The following is a 23,963-nucleotide window of genomic DNA, read 5'->3' as shown; positions in this document are numbered from 1 at the left end:
CTGAATCTCTACCATTTAATCTGCAGTAATTAATTACACTAAAATACATCTATAAGCATCTCTAATATGACTTAGAAGCCAGTAAGTTCAATCACTGCTTATATATCAGGAAACAAGAGATATGCAGAAGAATTAAATGCTTTATTCCCGGCTATCTTAGTTGAATAATATTAAGAAAGTGGTGCTTTTAAAAGTTCAGAATGCACGGCCAAGGTGATCCCTACGTACAATAAATATGTCACAATTCAAAAAGCTACAAGAAAATTAAATGCCACAATTATTTTGTTATCCAAATAATCTCTCACTGGGACAAATATACTAACATGGTAAACAGCAGAAATTACAGATGAGCCAAAACCGGTTTGGCTCAATGGATAGAGCGTCGGCCTGCGGACTGAAAGGTCCCAGGTTCGATTCCGGTCAGGGCATGTACCTTGGTTGCGGGCATATCCCCAGTAGGGGGTGTGCAAGAGGCAGCTGGTCGATGTTTCTCTCTCATCGATGTTTCTGGCTCTCTATCCCTCTCTCTTCCTCACTGTAATAAATCAATGAAATATATTTAAAAAAAAAAAAAGAAATTACAGATGAGAGTTTTGCTACATATACAGTTGACTCTTGAGCAACACAGGTTTGAACTATGTGTGTCCACTTATAAGCAAATTTTTTTCAATTTTCTCTTCCTTGTAATTTTCTTTCTTTTTTGTTGTTAATCTTCACCTGAGGATATTTTTCCCATTGCTTTTCAGAGAGAGTGGGGAGAGGGGGGAGAGAAAGAAAAACATGTATGCAAGAGAGAGACATCATCTGGTTGCCTCCTGCACAAGTCCTGACTGGGGGTGGGGAACCGGAGACCCTTCAATGTGTGGGATGCTGCTCTAACCACTGAGCACACCAGCCAGGGCTACAATTTTCTTAATTGCATTTTCTTTTCTCCAGGTTACTTTATTGTAAGAATACAGTATATAATACATATAACACAAACTATGTTAATTGATGGTTTATGTTATCAGTTAGACTGCCGGTCAACAGTAGGCTATTAGTCCTTAAATTCTGTGGGAATCAAAAGTTATTATGTGGATTTTCAACGTGCGAAGAGTCGGCCCCCCTAGCCCCTGTGTTGCTCAAGGGTCCACTGTATTTGTGAAACAATGACAAATACATACTTTCCTATTCCAGTTGCAGATCAACAGTCAGAAATCACAATCAACTTTTTAAAAAGGCATGTGAAACATTAGCACCTTACTCATTTTATAAAATAAAAAGTGCAGAAGGAAACCTTTCTCGATCCACGTTGAACTTTCTACGTGCGAGCTCACACAAAGCTTAACCAAATCTCAGGGGCACACACTAGCTCTACCGGGGTCAGACAGTGAACCCCACAGCTTACCAGGTCACAGCATTTTTTGCTCCCCTCTCCCCCAAGTTCCACTTTGAACCAGATGCCTTCGAAGTTCTGTCACAAGGAGGTGAGGTCTGTTTGGCCTGTGCTTTCACCACAGCTCACTTCCCTTTCCTAAGGCAGACAAGAGCCTCTCCCTGCCTTCCCCGTAATACAGCCTCTCCTGCTCCCAAAGACAGCCAGGCTCTGGCTCAGGACAGACCCAGGAGCTGGGGGGGGGCTGAGGCTGCCTGGGAGGAAGGAGGCCTGCCTCCAGAGTGGATCTAGGCCCCGGGAAGAAAGCCAGTGCGGGAGCCGAGCCCGGGGAAGCCACCTGAGAGAGGATGTGGTAACCAAGCAAAGTGGGAACACACAGGCATGCGAGTTCAGGAACGCCACCAGCGTCAGGCAGGGACGGGAACAGCCAGGAGCGGTTCTCAACGTTGTAGATTCCCAGAGCATTTTCAAACATGGGAAATTCTGAACAGGAGCCTTTTCTTCGAGCTGTATGTGCATACGATTGAGAAAAATACTTGGTTTCCATATTGGAAACTAGCGAGGAGTGGCGGACAGCCACAACCGTAAGTGTTATGAGGGCTGCTGAGAGCTACTCTGCTGGACGTCCCGCGGCTCAACAGGTCACTTCTCGGTATTGGGGAACAGAAGTTCACTGCCAGGCACCAGGGTGCCCTCCAGGCCGTTTCCCCACATTCCAGTAAACACCTGATCTTTCTCAGGTGCCAGGCTTAAGTCTCCCGTCTCTCACTGCAGGAAACCGGATCCCACCCTCAGTCAGGGACAGCTAGCGGCAGCCAGCAGGGCATGACTAATGAAGGAGTGAAAGTAAATACGACACTTTGATGACAGAGCAGGGCCCAGATTTAAGGTACAACTGGTAGAGCAGTTGGAGGAGGGAGCAGAGGTACAGTTGATGTTATTCAATCTGGGGACACAAGCGGACTATTATCTGGGTCTGCTACAGGTGTGGGGGGGGGGGGACATGGACAGGTAGCACCACGGAGGGGGGGGACTTCATTTCCAGGCATGAGAGCAATGAGAAGACACTCACAGGAGTAAGACAGGACCTGAGGAGTAAAGACACCAGGGTCCTGAGCGTATTTCTGAGAAAGGAGTCTGGGCAAATAGGGGGGGGGGGGGGGGGAGCCAAATTATCAAAATTGAAACACAAACACAAGGTTAATGCTGAACCAAAAGCTAAATGCAGGATCTTAAAATCCCTCCCGCCTGGAGTCAGAACTGGTTCCAGAGACGGCTGTGTGGCTAAGCCAGGAGATGGGAATCACAGAGGGGGTGGGGTCTGGAGTCCAGGCAGAGTCTGAAGGCCTGCTTTAACTCCAGCCGTGAAGATGACTAATAGTGGAAACCAGACTCAAGAAATCATGAGTCACCCTTAAGGGAAACCGTCGTCAGCGTCAGTACCTTCTCTGGGAACTTGGAACACATGTGCTTGAACAAATATTTTGGAATGTAATGTCTTGCATCAACATGGAATCGTTCCTTCATTTTGGATAGGTCATCACTTACTTTTCTGTTCTCAGAGCTCTTCGGTTACCACATGAGGCTCATAATACTTCTACTGATATAAAACAGCAATAAGAGCTGACCTTTTGGCAAAACGAAGTATTACACTTGAGCTCCTTACGCAGAAGGAAGGCGTCCGTCAACCATCCACTCCGGACTGGTCTCCCCCTCACCAGGAAAACCAATGCTCAGAATGAATGCGCAGGATGGTTTCACGGTCGCAGCTGGGCAATTAAAATCTGAATTTCTGTAAAGTGAGATGAGCTCATTTTCTCACACACACCCCTTCCAGCTTAAGAAAACATTTGCATTTAATGTCCTATTATAGGCCAGGCATTGTGTGAGCTGCTAAAGGGATTACAAAAATAACTAAGACAAAAAGAAAAAAAACTTACTTTAAAGTAAAAATAGAATTAAAAGGTTAAGGATTATTAGTTCACTATCTATGAGAGATATAATACTTCAGGATTTAATTCAAAATATTTTTCCAGATATTCTTACAAATACAATAGCCTGGGCTGCTACTCGTAATCACATCAACATGGATAAATCTCCAAAAATATTATGCTACGGGAAAGAAATCAGGCACACAAAAGACTACATTCCATATGACCCCATTTATATGATGATCAAGAACAGGCCAAACAAATTTATGGCAGTAGAAGTCACATGTGACATCTGGAACGTGGGGAGAAGGCTTGAGTGGAAATGCCAAAGTTATACAAAGCTTACCAAACTGAACGATTTAACTATCTATTTTATTGTATGTAAAATATGACTTTTAAACATTAAAAAATACCCTCGGACTACATAAATATTACTAGGAACAGAGTGGTCAGATAAAATCATGGCAAAGGGCTAAGGGTAGTATCTGGTATACTTGATCTCAACAGCATTTATAAAGAAAATATACCCAGTTTGGAAAGAATTTAATGTAATGGCTATGACAAGAAGTTTAATAATATAGTCATATTGCCTCACAGATTTCAGTCATGGGTGGAAGATCCTAACATGGAAAACTAACAGGGTTTTAAAATAGTAATGAAAACAGAATTTGCATCCATTTCTTTCTGCCCTATCAACTGGAAACAAAAGTTTTCATTTGCATCTTCCATATCACTCTACTACCAGGGTACTCTGGCTATTCACAGGGAAGGCATTCTAGAGAGGGATCCTCTAGTACAGTAGCCCTGCCACCTCCAGCCCCTTATCTATGAGGGATATGTTCTAAGACCCTTATGGATGCCTGAAACCACAGACAGTACTGAACCCTATATATATATACCATATTTTTTTCCTAAATATACATACCTATGATAGTTTAATTTATAAATTAGGCACAGTATGAGATTAACAATAATAAATATAAAAATTATATGTTCTCTCTCTCTCTCTCTCTGATCACCAATCGATAAACTAAGATGACTACTAAGTGACTAAAAGGCAGAGAGCTTATACAGTGTGGACACGCTGGACAGGGGGATGATTCATGGCCTGGGCGGGACAGAGCAAGACCATGCTACTCAGAATGGCACACAACTTAAAAATTAGGAATTGTTTATTTCTGTAATTTTCCATTTAATATTTTCAGACCGTGGTTGACCATGAATAACTGAAAACATGTAAAGCAAAACCTCAGATAAGGGGTGTGTGTGTGTGTGTGTGTGTGTGTGTGTGTGTGTGGAGGGGAGGGGAGATACACTACTTAATATCAGGATTTCTCAAAGGGAAAATCCTTGGTGGAGCAGGTCAGAGTCCCGGTGGGGCTTTTCCATGCTCACACACATTCTGATTCATATCTCAGGGGCTTGGTTATGACTCCCAGCCAATGCCAGTCACTTCCGACCGGAATGAGTCACACCCCTCAGCAGCATGGCAGGAAGACTAAAGAACCAGTTCCTGGCTGAGAATCCAGGAAACGGGCTCTTTCCTAGCTCCCTGCCCTTTTCAAGCAGGGAAAGGAAAGGTGGAGTGCAGGGAACCGCTGGACCTGCCTCATTCCTCTTTCCTCCTCCTGTCAACTCAAGGCAGCAGCACAGAGTGCTTAGGCCCACCCTCCCAGCTCCTTCTCCTTTAACTACAGGAAGGGAGAAGATGCTGCTGCACGGAGTTACAAAGGGAGAATACAGGGAACTGGAAATGACCTGCCAAGTTCTGGTCCTTCCCTGCTCAGTACTAACATTTTAGCCCGTCTACCAAGAAATAAAGGGACATACGACCATACACTGAGTGGCCAGATTATTATGATCTCTGAACGCATAATAATCTGGCCACTCAGTGTATATCCTATATAATAAAAGGCTAATATGCAAATTGTCCCCTCGACCAGGAGTTAGACCAGCAGGCAGGCTGGCCAACTGCCCATGTCCCTTCCCCCTGGCCAGGCTGGCCGGACCCCACCCATGCACGAATTCATACACCGAGCCTCTAATATACATATATATATGTATATTAGAGGCTCGGTGTATGAATACACACACACACACACACACACACACACACACACTGAGTGGCCAGATTATTATGCGTTCAGAGATCATAATAATCTGGCCACTCAGTGTACAGCAACAATGCTACTTGCTCACCTTTGCAAGGTGCATTAATAGCTCTAGGAATTAATATAAACAAAGCTCCCAATGGAGGATTGTCCCAGCACAGATGGAATTGTGACCTACAAACATTTGTGTTTTACACATTAATCTAATGTACATCTTGAGCCTTCTCATAGACCTGCTTTTTCAAGGGTCTATGGCCATGTTATTGTTAAAATTATGAAAACAGCAGCTGCACTGGTTAGCCCTCCCCAGGTGAGGGCCCATCCTGGCTTTGGATACACCCAAGTTCTGTTCTCAGCAGTGCTATCCGGGTTCAGTTTCCTTTTCATAGTCTTCAAGTATAATTTGTTGGTAATCTGTCAGCACATTTGTCTTCCCTGACAGTCTGCCTACTCGTCAAGGGCAGAGGCTGCTTCTGACTTGTGTATTGCTAAATACCTAGTGCTGGGCACAATGCCTGGCACACCGAAGGTGCTGGACAGACATGGGGAAAATGAATGAATTTCAGCATGCATTCCTGATTTATTTTATCGCTTATTAGAATATAAGCTCCAATGAAGACAGGGTCCTCTATACCTGATTTGGGATCCTCAAACCCTAAAATGACCCACAGGAGGTCTTCTGTAAAAACTGAATGAATAAAGATTGTGAGACAAGATCAATCCAGGGCTCTGAGCTAAATTAAATCTCTATGCACATGAGTTCTTAAAAGGGCAACTGACCTGATTTATGAAGGCCAGTGCTAGGGACTTCCACAGTCAGCTTTCAAAGGGACGTTTCTGTGTGTGCCAAGTAAGTCGAGATTGTGATGGAACGCCTCAAAGGAAGTATTTTGGAGTGTAAAACAAGCCAGTAGCCACAGATCAGAGAACTGTGCCTCTCAGGAAAACCATGATTACCCCGTCGCTCTAAAGCCATTTGCTGTGTTGCTTACCCTTACAGCGGATGACAAGGCCAGCTAGAAATATTCACGCCTCCTGTGTTCTGTAAGCTGCGATGTGCTGGTTAGAGAAGCAAGGACCCGGTGGGTACTGAATACTATTTCAATTTCAATGGCAGCAGGAAATACGAGACAGTCTGGCAATCTTCTGAATGGAGTCCAGGCTGAAACCCCTGGATGACAAGAACTGCAATTCTAAGTGCAGTCCCTGAAGAATGGAATTTTGGTTTTTACTGAGAAGTCACTACAATGGAAGGCTTATCTATACAGCAAATACCTTAAATTCTACCGGATCAGGGGATAAAAACAGCCTTCTTCCTTTCCCTTTGTTGTCTCCTACCCAAACGGAAAACAGTGTCTCACTTTCCTTAGTCTGATGCCCCGGAATACTGGTGCTCTCTATTTCTCTGAAGAAGCAGGCTAAGTGTCCGATGAAAATACTGGGACAGAGGAAGGATAAAGGACTCTCCGGAGACTGCTGGGCAATTGAAGAGCAGGAAAAGGAGCTGACCTGGGATAAATAAAAAGGACCACAGGCCAGAAGAGGGGCCCTTTCCTTCCTCACCACACTCAGCTGCAGTTCAACAGGACGCTGGCCCACACCCTGGCCCAGTCGAGGTGAGGCCACCTGCAGCAGGTGGATGAAGTTCATCTTTCAACACAGGGAGGAGTCATCTTTTCACTTCAATCTCCAGGAGACGTACTGCTAATCAAATTCAGGCTTTCATCTACAAATCCAAACCTCAAGAAAATATCACTTTCACCTGGTCCCTCATACCTACACTTATCTAAGGCTCTTGGGGAGGGAAAAGGTGGGGCCCCTCAGGGAGAGAAACGAAGGACCCACTCTCTCCCTCACCCCTCCAGACCCAAGGGGGTGCAGATTCCCAAAGTATCCCCACTGCCCTCCGAGATTGGGGTTTGAGTGTGCAGGATAATAAGGTAGCTGAGAAGGTCCTCTCTCAGAGACCCAAGATAATCTTCGATTCTGAAGACACTTAGAGAAGAGGTGCCGCCGAAACCGGTTTGGCTCAGTGGATAGAGCGTCGGTCTGCGGACTGAAAGGTCCCAGGTTCGATTCCGGTCAAGGGCATATACCTTGGTTGTGTGCACATCCCCAGTGGGAGGTGTGCAGGAGGCAGCTGATCAATGTTTCTCTCTCATTGATGTTTCTAACTCTCTATCCCTCTCCCTTCCTCTATGTAAAAAATCAATACAATATATTAAAAAAAAAAAAAAAAAAAGAAGAGGTGCCAAAAGTGAGCTGCCTGCATACACAATGGTCAAAACCTGGGAAGGGGATGGAGGGAAGGATATCAAAGTCAAATGGGTTTTTAATATCAGGTCAAAGGTCACTCCCCTCACGTGCCTTGTGACTGCCTTCCCTCCAGTGAACGGTGAACTCTCTGAATGAGCCTCCAAGTTTTCACAATTCAGTGGTGACAATGGAATCACGGAGAGCCCTGAGCCCTGAGAATCTCACCATTAACCTTCTTCTCCTCTCTTCTCCTGTCATATTCTAAAGGCTTACTTTGCAATAAAAGCCATTTACTTCTTGTCTCCTTGCTCATTTCTTGGGCATTCGATGTTACGGTGACACAGGGGAGCACACAGACTTTGGTTACAACTGCCTGGCAGCAACTGGGAGCATGGGATAGGCCACAGGCGCCCCTGATGGAACCACAATCCCTACGTTCATGAGCCATTTATTGGAAAGATAGGCCCCAGGGCCTCTTGCCAAGATTCCCCCTGAAATAGGTTTCCTGGAATTTGGAGAACCCAGTCGGTCTGAAGATCTGTGAGAGTACAGGAAACACCGTCATTTATCTCTCTGCAGAAACGACATGCTATTCTTCAAGTCCTTTATCTTTAGATACACGTGTCTGCAGCACAGCCACTGTCATGATCATCCTTAACCAGACAGCGCCTGCACACACAGCGTGACCCAGAGCGACGCCAGACAGCAGGCAAGGACTTAGAGCTCGCTGAGATTAAGAGTAGCAGTTCCCATGACTGCGTTTAAATACAACAATTCATTAGGATGGTAAAACTGTAACTGCCCCTCCTGGAGTGTGAGTGAAAAAGCTCAGTGCCAGCACTGCCTATGCCACCTTCCTCCTCCTAACAATCCCACAGGCTGGAAAACAGCCTCTGAGAAGCCCAGGAACTTGCCCCAGGTGACAGAGTCAAATGCAAACTCCAGTCTTCTGAGAACAAGATGTTCCTTTCCCTCCTCACTGCTGAGATCAACACAGCCTTCACTCCTGCTTTCTTCTTTTAATTTTTTTTTTTCCTATCCTCCTAGGGATTAACCCCACCCCCTCCAAGAAACGCTGTCTCTTTACTATTTGTATGACTTGGAAACAATGGTGGGCTTCATTGGTTGGTTTTTCTTTTTCCGAGAAAGAGCATCTTATGATGTTTTACACACATTAAACATGCAGGGTTTGTTTCCTAAGTAACAGAAGGAAATAGAATAAGGAACACGACTGTTTCCACTCAGAATATAAATAACAAAACCTTTACAATAATGTTTTATATGTGGGAAGGGTGCATCATTTCTGTTTAGACTTTAATGGGAAGTAATTTTTCCTAAAGACTTAGCACAAGTCAGAGTTGCAGGGGCGTGCTTAAGGTGTGTCTGTGTGATGCCACAAGGAAAATTTAGCCATCATTTTGTCTGTTCAAAGACTGTTTTACAAACAGCTAGATAGAATGTCTGGAGGAATCGTAACAAATTAAATTATGTAAACACAATCTTAGTTTATATAAAACAAGTTTGATAAACAAACCTATAATTTGCATAATTATACTTTGTGAAAGAACATCTATTTAGATGCCTATGACCTGTGGCTAAAGTTCTGCCAAAGTTAAAATAAAAACTATAGAAAAGAGAATTTTAAAGACCAATATCCTTTTCCCCCTCCAATTTCAAGTATTTGTATCTCAAAACAATGTGGGAAATAGTAGTTTCAATGTCCTAGATTGAAAGCATTAAATATAAAAGCAACATCTGGACTTCACAAAAGAATACATTTTCTTTCATTTGTACTTTTGGCTACTGAATAACTTACTGCAGCAAGTTCTTTGCATTAGTATTCAGATGTGTAGCCAGGGCAGTAATAAATACCATGGAAGAGAAAGTTGCCTATTAACCCTTCACCTTGCCTTCCATGCAAACATTTCTTTGGATGTTTTGGCTGAATAGTATTTGAGTTGCTCTTTGGTACACGTCCAAAATATTTTATTGTTGACTTTTTCAGCCAGTATTCTTTAAACTGGCTGCTTCTTAGAATGAATGCTAATTAATTTCACTTGCAGTATTAAAAAGCAAGATCAAACTAAAGGAAAGCAATAATAAAAGTAATGATAATGACTTAATCACTTGATTTATTAAATTCTCAGTCTCCATCTTTACATATGAGTAACCTATTAGTCAAGAAGTACAGAAAAAAGCAAGCATTTTTCTAGTGTGCTGATTCTTGATCTGTCCTTGGGTTGAAATATATCATATTATGCTTGATATAATACTGTCTAACAAGCATGTTTGACAAGCTTGGTCTAAAAGAATAAGAGTATTCAAGAACTGATATTCTCTTGAGATTATTGTTCTCTCCATAAAAAAGTGTATTATGATTGCATCTTCTGTCTTTAGTGAGTCATCAAAATATGGGGGGCTGCATTGTTTACTAGTAATTTGGGCAAATGATCAATTTTACTTGTACTCATTCTGCTGTTAAGACTACTGGAGCAATTTTAGATGATTTTTATGTTCTAAGAGATTTTAACGAAGACCATTAAACACTTATTCAAGACATAAAAAAAAGAAGTGCATTTCCTTGGCTGAAGGTAATTGGGAATGATATTTTCCAGTTCTAAAACTAGTGATTTTTCCCCAGACCCAGTCCTAAATGCACTGTATCAAAAGCAGCTCAAGCAGTTTCAAACCCTCCTTTACAATTTAAGATGGGAAAAGGAAGATGACGACCACTAAAAGGCTATCCTGTAATGATGTCTGTGGAATGTGTGTGCGCTCAGGCAATTGTTTTGCGAAGAATGTGAATTCAAGTGCAGCACAATATTAGTTTCAGTATAAAAAGTGTACAGATTTTTGTATAACCGATAAGATTCTTTGTAGAGAAAATACTTTTAAAAAATTGCAGGCTGTAGCTTTTTGAGGGGCTATTACATAAAGTTAGACTTTAAGGCTTCTGATGTTAAATGTTTCTAAATATTTAATGGTTTCTTCATTTCTTGACGTGTCTATGATAGCACAGCAAACTTATAGGAAATTAGTATCAATAATAAGTGTTGGGTTTTTTAGAATGTTGCAAAGCATTATGATATGCAAGCTGTGGGGTACAAAGGTCAATAAGATAGCCCTACTGACACTCTGGAATACAAAACAACTAAGAAGTATGGTAACAGAAAAAAATCTAAAGTATTATTTGCCAGAGTGAAAACTTTTATTAAAATATAATCCTTTTAATTCAGCCTGCCACAAACACCACTTTGAGAGATCAAGACCATCCTTTAAAGCTAGATTGTGGGATTCTTAATAATATATTATAATCCCCCCTCAAGTATTTCTGAATTTAAATAGTATCTCTGATGTAAACCTTCATAGGAGCTTTTAGTCTGAATTTCTTGACTTCTAAAAGGAAAATGAAATGTACAGCAATCAACATATGTGACTGTTGTAGCCACTCAAGAAAAAAGAAAGGGGTGTGTGAGGAACTCCTTTACTCTTCTAGAGCTGACTTGTCAGACTCAAAGAATCATGAGAATTATAAAAGGAATCTTTTGGAAAGTAATTATCTGACCCATGAGTTAAAATCTGGAAGATAAATTGTGACTGTGGATTTTAAACTGAAAATAACAAAAGGTTTATAAAAAAGGGTAAACTTGACTATGCTCAAAAAGAAACACTTTATGGACAGTTTGTTTTGTTTTCAGCTGTCATCACCCTGATAGGAAAAAAAAAAGGGGGGGGGGGGACTTTTTTCATATATATATGAATGATCCCCTTGCCCTAGCGAACAAGGCAAGTGCAGCATCAAGGTTTATTCTTTGAGAAATCATGTTGCATTTCGAAATACTCAGGACACTCCCTTGTCCTTGTCCCATTCCCCTCCTTATCGTCTCATTCCTTCTATGGCTGGATCAGGAACTGCCTCTGTAGAACTACCTTGGATTTGCCAAAGCAACATTGCAAACTTTCTCCTTGGTACCAGGACTGACCCTGGTACACATCTTGATTACAGCACTAATTGCAGATTACTGCAATTATCTATTCCCATATCCGCCTCTTCCCTAGATAGTGAGGCACTGAAGTTCAGCTAGGTCTGAGTATCAACATTTTTATCACAGATGACTAAGGGAATCTCAAATGCCATAGAAGAGAATTCTATTAGGACCATAAAACCCTAAGCATTTATGTTAATCCAATTATTTTAAAAGAGCAATTCATTTATTCATTCTTTAACAATGATGTGCTTCACTTCTACTGACTATCAAGCACCATTCTAGACACCAGAGACATAGCTTAGAACACAAAGCACACAAACAGCTGCCCTCAAGGAACTTACAATGTAGAGGACAGTGAGGAAGAGAAAAAATTTTTTTTAACTATACAAGATTTGAGCTATTTTGCATGATCCCTAGACAGCAAAATGACCTAGTCCCAATCCCCAAGAAATTTACAGTCTAGTTGTGGGGATAATTAATGCAAAGATAACGAACAACAAAGACCAAAAACAAGGTGAATGCTAATTGGGTAGAACAGAAAGATAAGGGGTGTGAGAATTCATTGGTGGACACGTTGGGCTAGGTCAGTGGTCGGCAAACTCATTAGTCAACAGAGCCAAATATCAACAGTACAATGACTGAAATTTCTTTTGAGAGCCAAATTTTTTAAACTTAAACTTCTTCTAAAGCCACTTCTTCAAAACAGACTCGCCCAGGCCGTGGTATTTTGTGGAAGAGCCACACTCAAGGGGCCAAAGAGCCGCATGTGGCTCGCGAGCCGCAGTTTGCCGATCACAGGGCTAGGTCAAAGGTGTGGGAACCTTTTTTCTGCCAAGGCCCATTTGGATATTTATAACATCATTGGAGGGCCATACAAAATTATCAACTTAAAAATTAACCTGCTATATTGGGTCAAACATTTAATTAACTCACCCCTAATGCCTTGGGAGGCCAGTCCAAATTATTTCATGGGCCTTATACGGCCCAGGGGCCGGACATTCCCCACCCCTGGGCTAGGAGGGTCAGTAATAGCTTTCAGGGTTTGTGCCAGGCTTGAGGAAACGAGGATGTGAGTCTGGTATTACAAGGGAGGGAGATGTCAGAGCCAAAGCAGAGGAGACATGTGTAAGACCTGTTGGAAGAAGAAAAAATTCTCCCCTCCTGCAAACCTGTTCTCCTCCTCCTCTGGCCACCACTTTCCTCCTAATCACTCTATTCAAGTCTGAGACTCACCCAGATCTCCTCTCTGCTGGAAGCATCCAGTCCCTTGAGACCTTACAGATGGCGGATCTTTCAAAAGCTCTCAGACTCACTCATCTCTAATTGCATGGCCACTGCGGGCATTTCTGAGCTTGACTACTCGAAAGGCTAACCTCTATCAGCTCTCTCCCATCCATTTTCCAACATGCTGTCAGGGAGAGCTTTCCAAGAGCAAATTCACTCCTATCACTCCTTTCCTTGAAACCTTTCAGGAACTCCAACTCACAGACACAGTAAAATCCCAAATCCTTAAGACGTGCGGAAGATTCTTCATGGCGCCACCCCCTCCTGCCTTCCCAGGCTTGTGCCGGCTCCCTTCCACCACAGGGGACTGCTTGGAATTCCAGACTCTCCTGCCCTCTATGCCACTGCCCCTGCCCGGTCCTTCAACACCTGGCCCGCCAATCCCTCCTGAGAAGCTGTCTCCCCTTCTCTGCCCACGGCTGTACATGTACCTCAGTAATGGCACTTCCTGCAAATGTCCGGTTCCAGGGAACCTATCTCTCCACGGCCAAGAGGTGCATCTTTAGTCACCCAACACCCAGCCCAGCACCTAATCCTGCACCTGGCACAGCAGCTTTGCTCAATTAATGCTGATAAAGCAAAATTGAAGCTAGGACAAGATTTACAGACAATTAAGCCTAAAGTAGGGGGCCCTCCCTGAGTGGGTGGCTCAGTTGGTTGTAGCGTCATCCCCAACACCCAAAGGTTGCAGGTTCCATTCCTGGTAGGGCACATACCTAGGTTGTGGTTCAATCCCCAGTCGAGGCACTTACTGGAGGCAACCAATAGATGGATGTTTCTCATATCGATGTCTCTCTTCTTTCTCTCTCTCTCTTCGTCAAATCAATAAAAGCATAACCTCCAGTAAGGATTAAACACAAAACAAAACATAAAGTAGGTAGTAAGGGGCTAGAGACTGTGTGGGAAGACAGAGAAAAGGGAGCCAATAAAAGTTGAGAGGTACAGCTGAACCATCACCTCTCAGAGGTAATGGGTCTCTGCCCACCCCGCCCACCCCAGTGACATGACCATTAGCTGTGGGGGTCAGACAGGGAGTGCTTTCCATAAGCAGCCTGGGGGTGCAAAACAACCAACCCCACACCAAAGGCTTTTTGCCTGAACTATGTGACTTGTTTCTGTAGCCCCCTTCTTTTTCAAGAACACTTTTCCTCTATCGGTAAAGTCTGAACCATGGAAATGCAAGAAACAAAACAAAACAGCATACTAAATACAACAGCTACATTCTGGCTACAAAAGATGTTTCCATCACTTTCTACATCAATGGGTAGAGATGTTGGATTCGATTCTGATGAACATGGGGATGGCGGAGGCACGGCAGCCACAGACCCTCTTCGCACACCAGGCACACACAAGCTGCCTCAACATGTGACCTCCACCAGCACCAGCGCAACAGGGCTGCAGGCCGCGTGCTTCCACCACTACATCCTGGATGTAACAACATCTGTGGTTGGTTGCTGAGGCTCATGGAGAAATAAATGGCCTTTTGTAAAAGTGCTCCCGTGCCAACAGATTGCCTCATTTGCAAATCTTTGGGCATAATGTCTGGTGGCACGAGTTAAGTAAATATGGAAAAGATACCCATGGTAAGACATACCATCTTTGATTCTCTAGATTGGTTCATGCCAAACAAGGAGGACATCTTTTTGCTTAAAATAATGAACATTTCTTCAAAACTAAGCAGAAACTCGCTAATTAAAAAAAAAAAAAAAAGGCCCCCAAATCCCAGTCTAGTAGAAGGCATATATATGTATGTAAAACATCTCTATGATGTAACCAGGGACTACATGTAGTTTAAAAGTTTGTCTTTCTTTTTTGCCTCTTATAAATTAGCTGATGGTAGATGTCTTCTCTAGGAACTTATATCAAAATCACTCTTCTGTTCTGAATAATAAAGTTAACACTATAGAGAGATTTCACAGAAATCTTCAGGACCTGAGTAGGTTTAAATTATTATACAGCTATCAGTAGTGACAATCAAGTACTAGGGAAAATAGGTTAGCCAACAGCTTTAACACGGCCCTGCATTACAAAACTAGAGTCAGAGGTTAAATTTATAATCTTCATTTCACCAGAGTCTCCTCTCCCACAGTTGGAAATTACAGTTATTTCATAAAAGGCTGTATACTATCAGCCTACTTCTGGTAACCTTTTGAAAGGCTTATGTTACAATGACATCAACTTTCCTTTGGTATGGTAAACATTTTTTCTTGATATAAAATCACGGCAACCCACTTTAAATGTATGTAATAACCAAAAATTTCTGAGACATATTTAAGTGATATTTGGTGCCTAGCATAAAATATGTTAAATTGATCCTTACACACACTTAAGTATTCATATCTGTAGCCTATGGAGGGAAGGATGAAGGAGAGGCAAAGATATTTAATTTTTCTTAAATTTATCTACCCTGTTTGACTTGATAGAACTAGCATAGATTACACCTGTAATCTATAATAATAAAAGAGTAATATGCTAATTAGACCAGATGTCCTTCCGGACGTCCTTCCAGACGACCTTCCGGATGAAGCCAGGGCTGCGAAGGAAGCCCAGGTCCGGGGTGCCAAAGGGAAGCCAGTGCTACTCTTGCACGAATTTCGTGCATTGGGCCTCTAGTTATAAATAAAAAGATGAATTTTATGATGCTTCATCATGCAAGCACAGACTAGACCAAGTTAGCTTTCTTTCTAAACTGAGATGTACCAATAGCACAGAGGGACAAAGCTCAGAGTGTCCTTTCTACTTTCATTTCCATTTGGGTTTTTAACATTATTTATTCACCATACTCAATATAAACAGTTACACTTCACCATAATAAACAAGAGTATTTTCCAATGAAACAGACTGCTAATTTTATAACTTTTTAAAGTTTGCTCCTGTGATTTATATTTTTATGTAATCACTAGAGGCCCGGTGCATGAAAATTCATGCACTGGAGGGGGTGTCCCTCAGCCCTGTCTGTCCCCTCTCACAGTCCGGGAGCCCTCAGGGGCAGGAGGCAACCCGGCGATCAGGGGAAGGCAACGCCCCATCACACCTCTGCTGCTGCCACTGCCGGCAGCGCAAGCCTCAGCCGGCCCTGGTTACCTGAGCCTCGGGCGGCCCTGGGCGGCTGGGGGACTGAGGGGACTGGGGGACTCCAGAGACAAGTGCATGGAGCAGTCGGGCCCGCCTTGCTGTGCACCTGCCGCCCCTGAGGGGCTGAGGGGACCAGGCGCCGCCATCTTGTGGCAGTGGACGCCGCCATCTTTGAGGGTGGGGCAGCCATTAGCATACTCCTTCCTTATTGGCTGTGGGCGCTGCCATCTTTGAGTGCAGGGCATTCAATTAGCATATTTCCTCCTTATTGGCTGTGGGTGCCACCATCTTTGAGGGTAGGGCAGTCAATTAGCATATTCCTTCCTTATTGGCTATAGGTGCCACCATCTTTTGCGATGGTGTGAGGGTTAATTAGCATATTCCCTCTTTATTAGATAGGATGATTTACTACTAAAGCCTGCCAATAGCATTATATCTAACAGCTGGAGTCACCAGAGGGAAAGTGCATTAATCTGTACAGGCCTTGCAAATCAGAAAACCTGGGTTGGAACTTGAACTTGCTGTGGGAGAAACAGGTGGATCAACCTGTGAGCTTCAGTCTTCTCTTTTATACAAAAGGAAAACACTATTTGCTCCCTCCATAAAGATGGATACCTAATAAATTGTTCTCAACTGAATGACAAGTAAAGCTGAACCATGGAGTAAAATCCCCTCTATTCATTTTGTCTCTAATCAACAAGTAAGTTATCATGTTCTATGAATTTTTAAATGAGCAGTGATTATAATAGATGATTCATAAAAACAATTTAACTGTCTGGCTACAGATGAATGAAGATATGACGTGTGAGTGTGTGTGTGTGTGTGTGTGTGTGAGAGAGAGAGAGAGAGAGAGAGAGATAAAGTAACAGTATTCAGCTATGAGAAAGAAGGAAATCCTGCCATTTGTGACACCATGGATGGAACCTGAAGGCATTATGCTAAGTGAAATAAATCACACATAGAAATACAAATACTGCGCATATATGTGAAATCTAAAAGAGCTGAACTCATAGAAACAGAATGGGGGGGTGGAGATGTTGGTCAAACTTCTAGTTATGAGTAAGTTCTGGGGATCTAATGCACAGCACAGTGATTATAGTTCATAATACTGTGTCATATACCTTAAAGATGCTAAAAGAGTAGATGCTCAAATGTTCTTAGCAAACAAAGAGAGAAAGACAGAAACGGTAATTATGTTACGTGATGGAGGTGTTAGCTAAGTAAAGCTTGGGTAGTAATCATTTTTGCAATATATGAGAATCAAACCAACACATTGTACACCTTAAACTTATACAGTGTTACATGTCAACTATATCGCAGTAGAAATAAAAAAAGAATTAAACAAATAAATTAGCAGTGCCAAGGCTGTGAAAGGAAGAAAAACCACACCTAACTCCTAAAATTAAGTTACTTTCTAAAGTTATTAGAGGAGACTAGGGCTTTAAGACGTGAACAAGAACTGTTATGTTTTAAAGTGATCTGCATCCAGGAAACTGAGGCGGAGTCTGTGGAGCAGACCAGCCTGGTAATTTAATTGCCAGTCTTCTGGAGGGACCCAAGGTCTCCATCACTGTCTGAGAGTGCTCTCTTGAGACCTGATTTTCTTCTCCCTGCCCCTCCAATTGCTCTCCCCCTTCCCCGCTTCCTCCTAGCCTTTTGTTAGCTGTTAAACAGCTCTCCCTCCACCCCTTTTACAACTTTGTGCATTTTTAACTCTAATTAGGAATGGGCTTGCCCCGCCCCACAAGCTCCAGGGGCCTTCTGGACTCTAGGAAATGCCTGCGGTCCACCTACCTAAGGGCTTCCACCTCTGATTACCACCTCGCGGGCTCTGCGGATGAGAGAAGGCTGCCGGCCCGCGGCCACAAATCAGTTCCCCGGCCGCTCCACCCGCCCCAGTCCTGCCCCCCGGAGCCCGGCGTTCGCCTCCACCTAAAGAGGATTCAGGTGGTCACACCCCAGTCCTCCCAGCCCGAACCGGCTGCCCCCACCCCACCTACAGGCTCGCCGCCCGCGCCGGCTTTGCAGAAACCCCAGCGCTGGTTCGAGGCGGAGGAAATGACCCAAAAGTTGTTGTTTCTGAGTCAAGACTTCCGCACGCAGCGGCGTCCCCCTGTCTCCCGCGACTGTTCCAGGGCTGCGTCCTTTCCCGTCCAGAGTCTGCTCTCGGGGCCCCTGCGCGCCCCGCGCCTCCCCGGCCTCCCCGGGGGCCGTCGGCCTCCGCAAGCGCAGCCGGGAGGCGACCCCGGTCGGCGGCCCCAGGCGTCCGCAATGCGGCCCCCCGGACGGCGGCGCGGGCTTCCTTCTCCCGGCCCCGGGCGCCCGCCCGCCTGCGCTCCTCGGAGCGGCCGAGGGTCCCCGCAAACCTCCCCGCGGAGTCCCCCACTTCCTCCGCGTGGGCTCGGGGCTTTCGGGCGGGGACGCGGGGCCGGCGCCCCATGGGAACCCCTGGCTCACCGATATCTCCATCCTCGTCGTCCTCCTCATCCAGCTCCAGGTCTAACAGAACGTCCCTGGTCATCATTGCTCCCCCGGAGGCGGCTCCGAACTTGGCACGAAGTTGGGGCTCTCGGGTCCCGGAACGACGCCGCTGTCGCGGGCCCGGCGCCCGAGTGGGGACCGCGGGGCGGGTCTGGCTCCCGGCTCAGGGGGCCGCTGCGCCCTGCCCAGCCCGCGCTCCGAGAAGCCGATCCGGCCGCCGATCTGAACCCAGCGCCCAGGGCTACCCCGCGCCACTGAGCATGCCCAGTGCGCGGCGAGGCTGCTGCGGAACGATCGCCTGCCCCCGCTGCTTAGGCGCTCGGGAGGAAGTCGGGAGGCGGCGGGAGAAGTCGGGAGGCAGAGGGTGTAGTCGGCGCTCGCCTTCTGCACGCTAGTGACCTCGTGGAAGGGCGAGGCGGGAGCACGCGAGGGGGGCGGGGGGGGGTGCACAGCTCTCCAGCGCTGCCCCCGGGCGCGGCGGCTTTCTGTTCTAAGGTCACAGATACACACATGCACGGGGCTTGCTTGCTTTGATGCTGTCACTGCAGAGGGGGAAACGCCGCCGCGGCTCGCGGGAAGAACCCCGAGGGCGAGCCCATTGGAATGGTGCTTTTAAAAGGCGACGTGGAGCCAATGGAGGATCTTCCAGTATCAATGTCTCTGGCTCGAAAGGGGAAACGAATGTTCTGTAGGGGAAGTGGGGAGGGAGATGACAGAGAAAGGGGCAAAACTCGTAGATGAGACGCAACACGAGAAGAAAAGAGCGAGATTTAAAGAAGCCTGTTCTCAACAGGCAGGAGGATTTCCGCCCAAAGTGAGGTTAGCAAGGGAGAGAAGCGCCCCCTAGCCCCGCCCGCTGGGCACGCGCAGGGAGTGGTCCGGAGATGGTCGCTGAGCGTTCTCCCATTAGGGCCTGGGGAAGCTCAGTCCTACGTGTCAGAAAGGCAAAGGAAACCAAGACCTCCACCCTGTAAACTCCGAGGTCCTGTGAAAAACGGTAACAACCCGAGGAAATCAAGAAGGTGCTGAAATAAGATTGAGGCACAGAGTAGAAGAATGCATTCCTGGAGACCAAAGGGAACAATAGGACAAATCCAAAGGGATTCTATTTTGAACACACACGGCGCAGTTTGAACTGCAGGCTCCTAGGATCATGTTTCTGTGGATCTTTTTTTTTTTTTTTTTTTTTCAAGAAGGCTGGGGAATTTAGATGGGTCAGTTTTGACTTCTCAAAAGGGCTAGAGGTATATTTGAAATTCTTGTTATAGTCATTGTCTCTCTAACACTTCTCATTGAAACTTTTTATATTTTTTTCCACTGAAGTACCAGAATTATTATGATAACTAGAGGCTCGGCACATGAAATTCATGTGCAGGTATGGTCCCTAGGCCTGGCCTGAAATCAGGGCCATCTTCCCCAGCTGCCTGCAGTAACCCCCCCCCCCCCCCCCCGCCCCCGCCACCCACCCCCAGGTCCCCGTTTGCCATGGGGTGATCCGGATGCTGGGGGAAAGTACTGAGAGGTCAGCTGTTCCTGCCTGCTCACCGGGCCCCACCCCCGTTGAGGGTGGCCATCAGGCCATAGGAGCCTGCAGGCCAGGGAAAGGGACTAAAAGATGGTCAGTGTGCCTCATAGTGACTGTTCCAGTGGTTGTTGGGCCATTAGGGTCAATTTGCATATTACCCTTTTATCATATAGGATTATGAGAACACTAAAGCTTCTGTGCATTTTATTTTCCCATACACATATTTTTGATGTTTTTATGTGAAAGAAATAAAACATTGAGATGAATCATAAGTGGGAAAACAGCCATGATTATGCATTTTAAAACATGAGGAAATTGCTTTTAAGAAAATATCCAGGAAACACTATACTTACTTCTTAGGAAAACTTTCTGAATAAAGAAATTTCCTTTTAATATAAAGAGAAAACAATATAGTACTTTGAAGATGGGTGGGGGAGGGAAAGATGAAAGAATACACCAAAAAAGGAGAAGAAAAAACTGGTGTGTGTGTGTGTGTGTGTGTGTGTGTGTGTGTGTTTTAGAGAAAGGAAGGAGAGAGAGAGAAACATTGATCAGCTGCCTCCTGCACAGCCCCCTACTGAGGATCCAGTGGCAACCCCAGCATGTGCTCTGACCCGAATCAAACCAGCAACCTTTTTGGTGTACAGGACAACACCCAACCAATTGACCACACTGGTCAGGGCAAAAAATGTTTTATTTTAGTGAACTCTCTCTCCTCAGCACTTGTGGGATCTACTGTAATAGAAATTCCAGAGCTATTTTAGTTACGTGATCTGTTTTCACTATTTTCACTTAACAAGTGCATAGACAGTGCTTTTTATGTGGTAGGCACAGTTCTAAATGTTTTACATTCAGTTATTTAATTCTCATACCAACCCTAGTGGTCATTACCACACTCAGGGCAATGGAGTAACTTGTCCAAAATCACACAGGGAGTAAGTGGCAGGGCTAGGATTCAAACCCAACAGCTTGTTCCAGAATCTCTGTTCTTAGCCATGTTAGAAACCACTTCCAAAGACATTTCTAAATCTGTTAAAACACACACATACACAACAAAACACACACACACACACACACACAAATAAAAAAAACACGCACAAACAAACACCCTCCCTACCAATTCCAAACTCCCAAATGCTCATCAACTCCCAGCCAGAGTTTTCTCACCAAATGGTCTGGTGTTTATGGCCTAAGACTTCGCTCAAAGTTAATTAGTAGTTAGAAAACTCCTGCGGTCGATTTTGCAACAGGTTTGAGTGAGTCATCTAAAATTCTTCACAGATTTTAGAGTTTACATTTTTTCTTGCTTGATAAACGTTGCAGAGAGACTCTGCTGGCCTTATGTAAAAAGGTGACTGTGGCTTGAAGGGAAGTGAATTATTTACTTAGGTTAGCTGTGAGTCTATTATTAGTAAACGCCATTATTTCATTTAACACATTTTCTTCCTTGCAGTTTTTCTCATGCATTTTTTTTCAACCAAGTAATATATGCTTCAAAAATAATCAAGGTAATAGACCAGATGTTTGTAAGAACCACACCTATGACCCTGAAAAATATCAGTTATATCATGAATAGTTTGTGAAATAAAATGTCCTTAATATTTTTTTCCACTGAAGTACTAGAATTATTATGGTAACTAGAGGCCCGGCACATGAAATTCATGTGGCCAGGCTATTGGATTTGCAAAGCTTTCCCAAGTCAGAGATCATAGGCCAAGTATTTTCTCCGTCATTGATCTCCTTCATTGGTTAGTTACAACCTTTTACTGGCCACAGGATGTGCTTTCTCTGCCCATCCCTTAAATCTTGGTGTTTCTCTGGTTTCAGTCTTTGGGCCCCTTTTAAACTCATTCAGTCTTATAACTTGACTATCCCAAGCAAGGCCAGGTTCATAGGCATTCAAACATGGCATTCACACAGGGTCCTGCACGCAAACAGGCTTAATGCTTGGGGTCTTAATGCTCTGTGGCTGCTGGCTTGAAATTCTGAATAATGTCACCTTTGAATTTTGTTTTGTAAGTGAGGTTCAAAGAGACCGTAGAGCTTGTGTGAGTTCACATGCAGTCTTATCTCCTTGGGGTGGGTTCTCAGTGCCAGCTCCCCTATTCCCTGGCACCTCAGCCCTGCCCATCCTCCCCTTTGCCCCACTCAGGACCAGGATCACCAGGGCCTGGGGAGACCTGGGCAAGGGCACAGGGAAGGTCAAGGTCATGTGTATGTACCCATGGTATCTTAGGCTGGGGCATGGTGGCACCTATCCCTGCCCTAGACTGGCAGTGTCACAGGGTACCCAGAAGTGACTCAGTGGAGAGGAGCCTCTTGCCCATCCCCTGTTCCTGTGCATCCTGGCAGGGAAGTGCCAATCTCTTGGATGTTGCTCCTCCAATGTAATTTGGAGCATAGAGTCCATGAGAAGAGGAGATACCTGGCTCAACTTCCCTACCCTCAGCCAGAGCATGGTCTGTCAGTGCTACAGATTGGTAGGAGGGGGCCCTGGCAGCTGATGGATATCATGCAGTCTTTGAACAAGGGATTCTGCATTTTCATTTTGCACTGGGTTCTAAACATTGTATAGCTGGCCCTGATTCTAAGATCTTACTTTCTAGTCTAGATCTGTCTTCTGTGTTACAAATGGTATATCTGCCTGCATGTTGGACATCTCCACTTGGATATTTGTTAGACCTTTCAAATTCAGCAGATCCTAAACTATATTTATAATCTCTTTCCCAAACCTGTTTCCCTAAACCCAGGAAACTAGTTACACAAACTAATAATTTGAGAATCATTTTGACTTCTTCCTCTCTCTCTTATCCCTCATATCCAATCAGTTGCTACATCCAGTTGCATCTACCTCCTGGATATCTCAAGCACATCCTGTATTATCTATTGTTGCATTGCTGTATAACTGCATGGCATGACATTTTAGCAGAGACCTGATGGAAGTGAGAGAAGACATGCAACTCTCTGAGGGAATGGAGACTTAGGCAGAAGGAAAAGCAAATGCAAAAGTCCGGAGGAGAACCAGCAGAGGTCATGGCAACTGTGACATAATAGGTTACCCCCAAACAAACTTGTATTATATCACACAGCTTCTGTGAGTCAGGAATTTGGGAGCAGCATAGTCATGGGGTTCTGGCCTGAAAGCTTGAGAGGTTTGACATCTGCTTCTAAGATAATTCACTCTCAAAGCAGTTCCTCCCAAGTCGTGCTGCTTGTGAGCAGGAGCACTGTTCCTTCCCACACCGGCCTGTCCACAGGCTGCTGAGCGTCCCCATGACACCAGGAGCAATCCATGGGAGAAGGCGAGGTGGACGCCACAGCATCCGTTATGACCTAGACTCAGGAGTCACACACTGTCATTTCTGCCATCGGTTCCAGGGGTCAGTCCGCTGTACTCACTGTGGGAGGGGCTTATACAAGAACACGAATAGCAGAGGCAGGGACGGTTGGGAGCCATCTTGGAGGCTGGGGGCCACACATCTTCAGTGTCACTGTTGTTAAAATGGAACAACAGGCCAAAATGGACTCACCTTTGGTAAGCCACACCACCAAACCAAAACGTACTAACTAACCTAATTGCAGTTTCAGTCTCTTCCAGGAGTGAAACTTTAAACCAGTTCATCTGGAATTTCCTGATCAACTCTAGTGAGGTAGTCTGCCCAAAAAGACCCCCTGCCTTCTCCTAAGGGAAAGTAACCCACTCTTTTAACTTCAGATCCCTCCTTCTTTCTGCATGGAAACATCTTCCATTTTGTAAAGTTCTTTGGAGCACCCTTCTAGTTGTTAAATGGGATGTTCCCCGATCCGTGAATTGTGTATTAAAGCCAATTATATCTTCAAACTTACTTGGTTGAATTTTGTTCTTGAACACTACCGTCATTCTTTATTCTTAGTTACTGAAAACAAACTATTTGCTGGTTACTTTTCTGGTGTTGG

At 44.7% G+C, this 23,963-nt stretch overlaps 1 protein-coding gene across 2 annotated transcripts in view; it reads right to left on the bottom strand.

Moving 5' to 3' along the window:
- The window catches only part of ANO6 (anoctamin 6), a 187,548-nt gene extending 168,667 nt beyond the window's left edge, over positions 1–18,881 (bottom strand). Inside the window, exon 1 of one of the 2 annotated variants that reach the window (XM_079775705.1) lies at positions 18,479–18,881. In XM_079775705.1, the coding sequence (XP_079631831.1) occupies positions 18,479–18,545 (67 nt within the window). In that variant the 5' untranslated portion in view covers positions 18,546–18,881. The remainder of the gene's footprint in view (positions 1–18,478) is intronic. The other variant, XM_079775706.1, reaches the window with a different exon arrangement.
- Between the last annotated feature and the right edge of the window lie 5,082 nt (positions 18,882–23,963).

Source organism: Cnephaeus nilssonii (genome assembly GCF_951640355.1).
Source record: "Cnephaeus nilssonii genome assembly, chromosome: 6".
Lineage (NCBI taxonomy): Eukaryota > Metazoa > Chordata > Mammalia > Chiroptera > Vespertilionidae > Cnephaeus > Cnephaeus nilssonii.
Note: the sequence above shows the minus strand (reverse complement) of the source record. Positions and strands in the feature narration are given on the sequence as shown.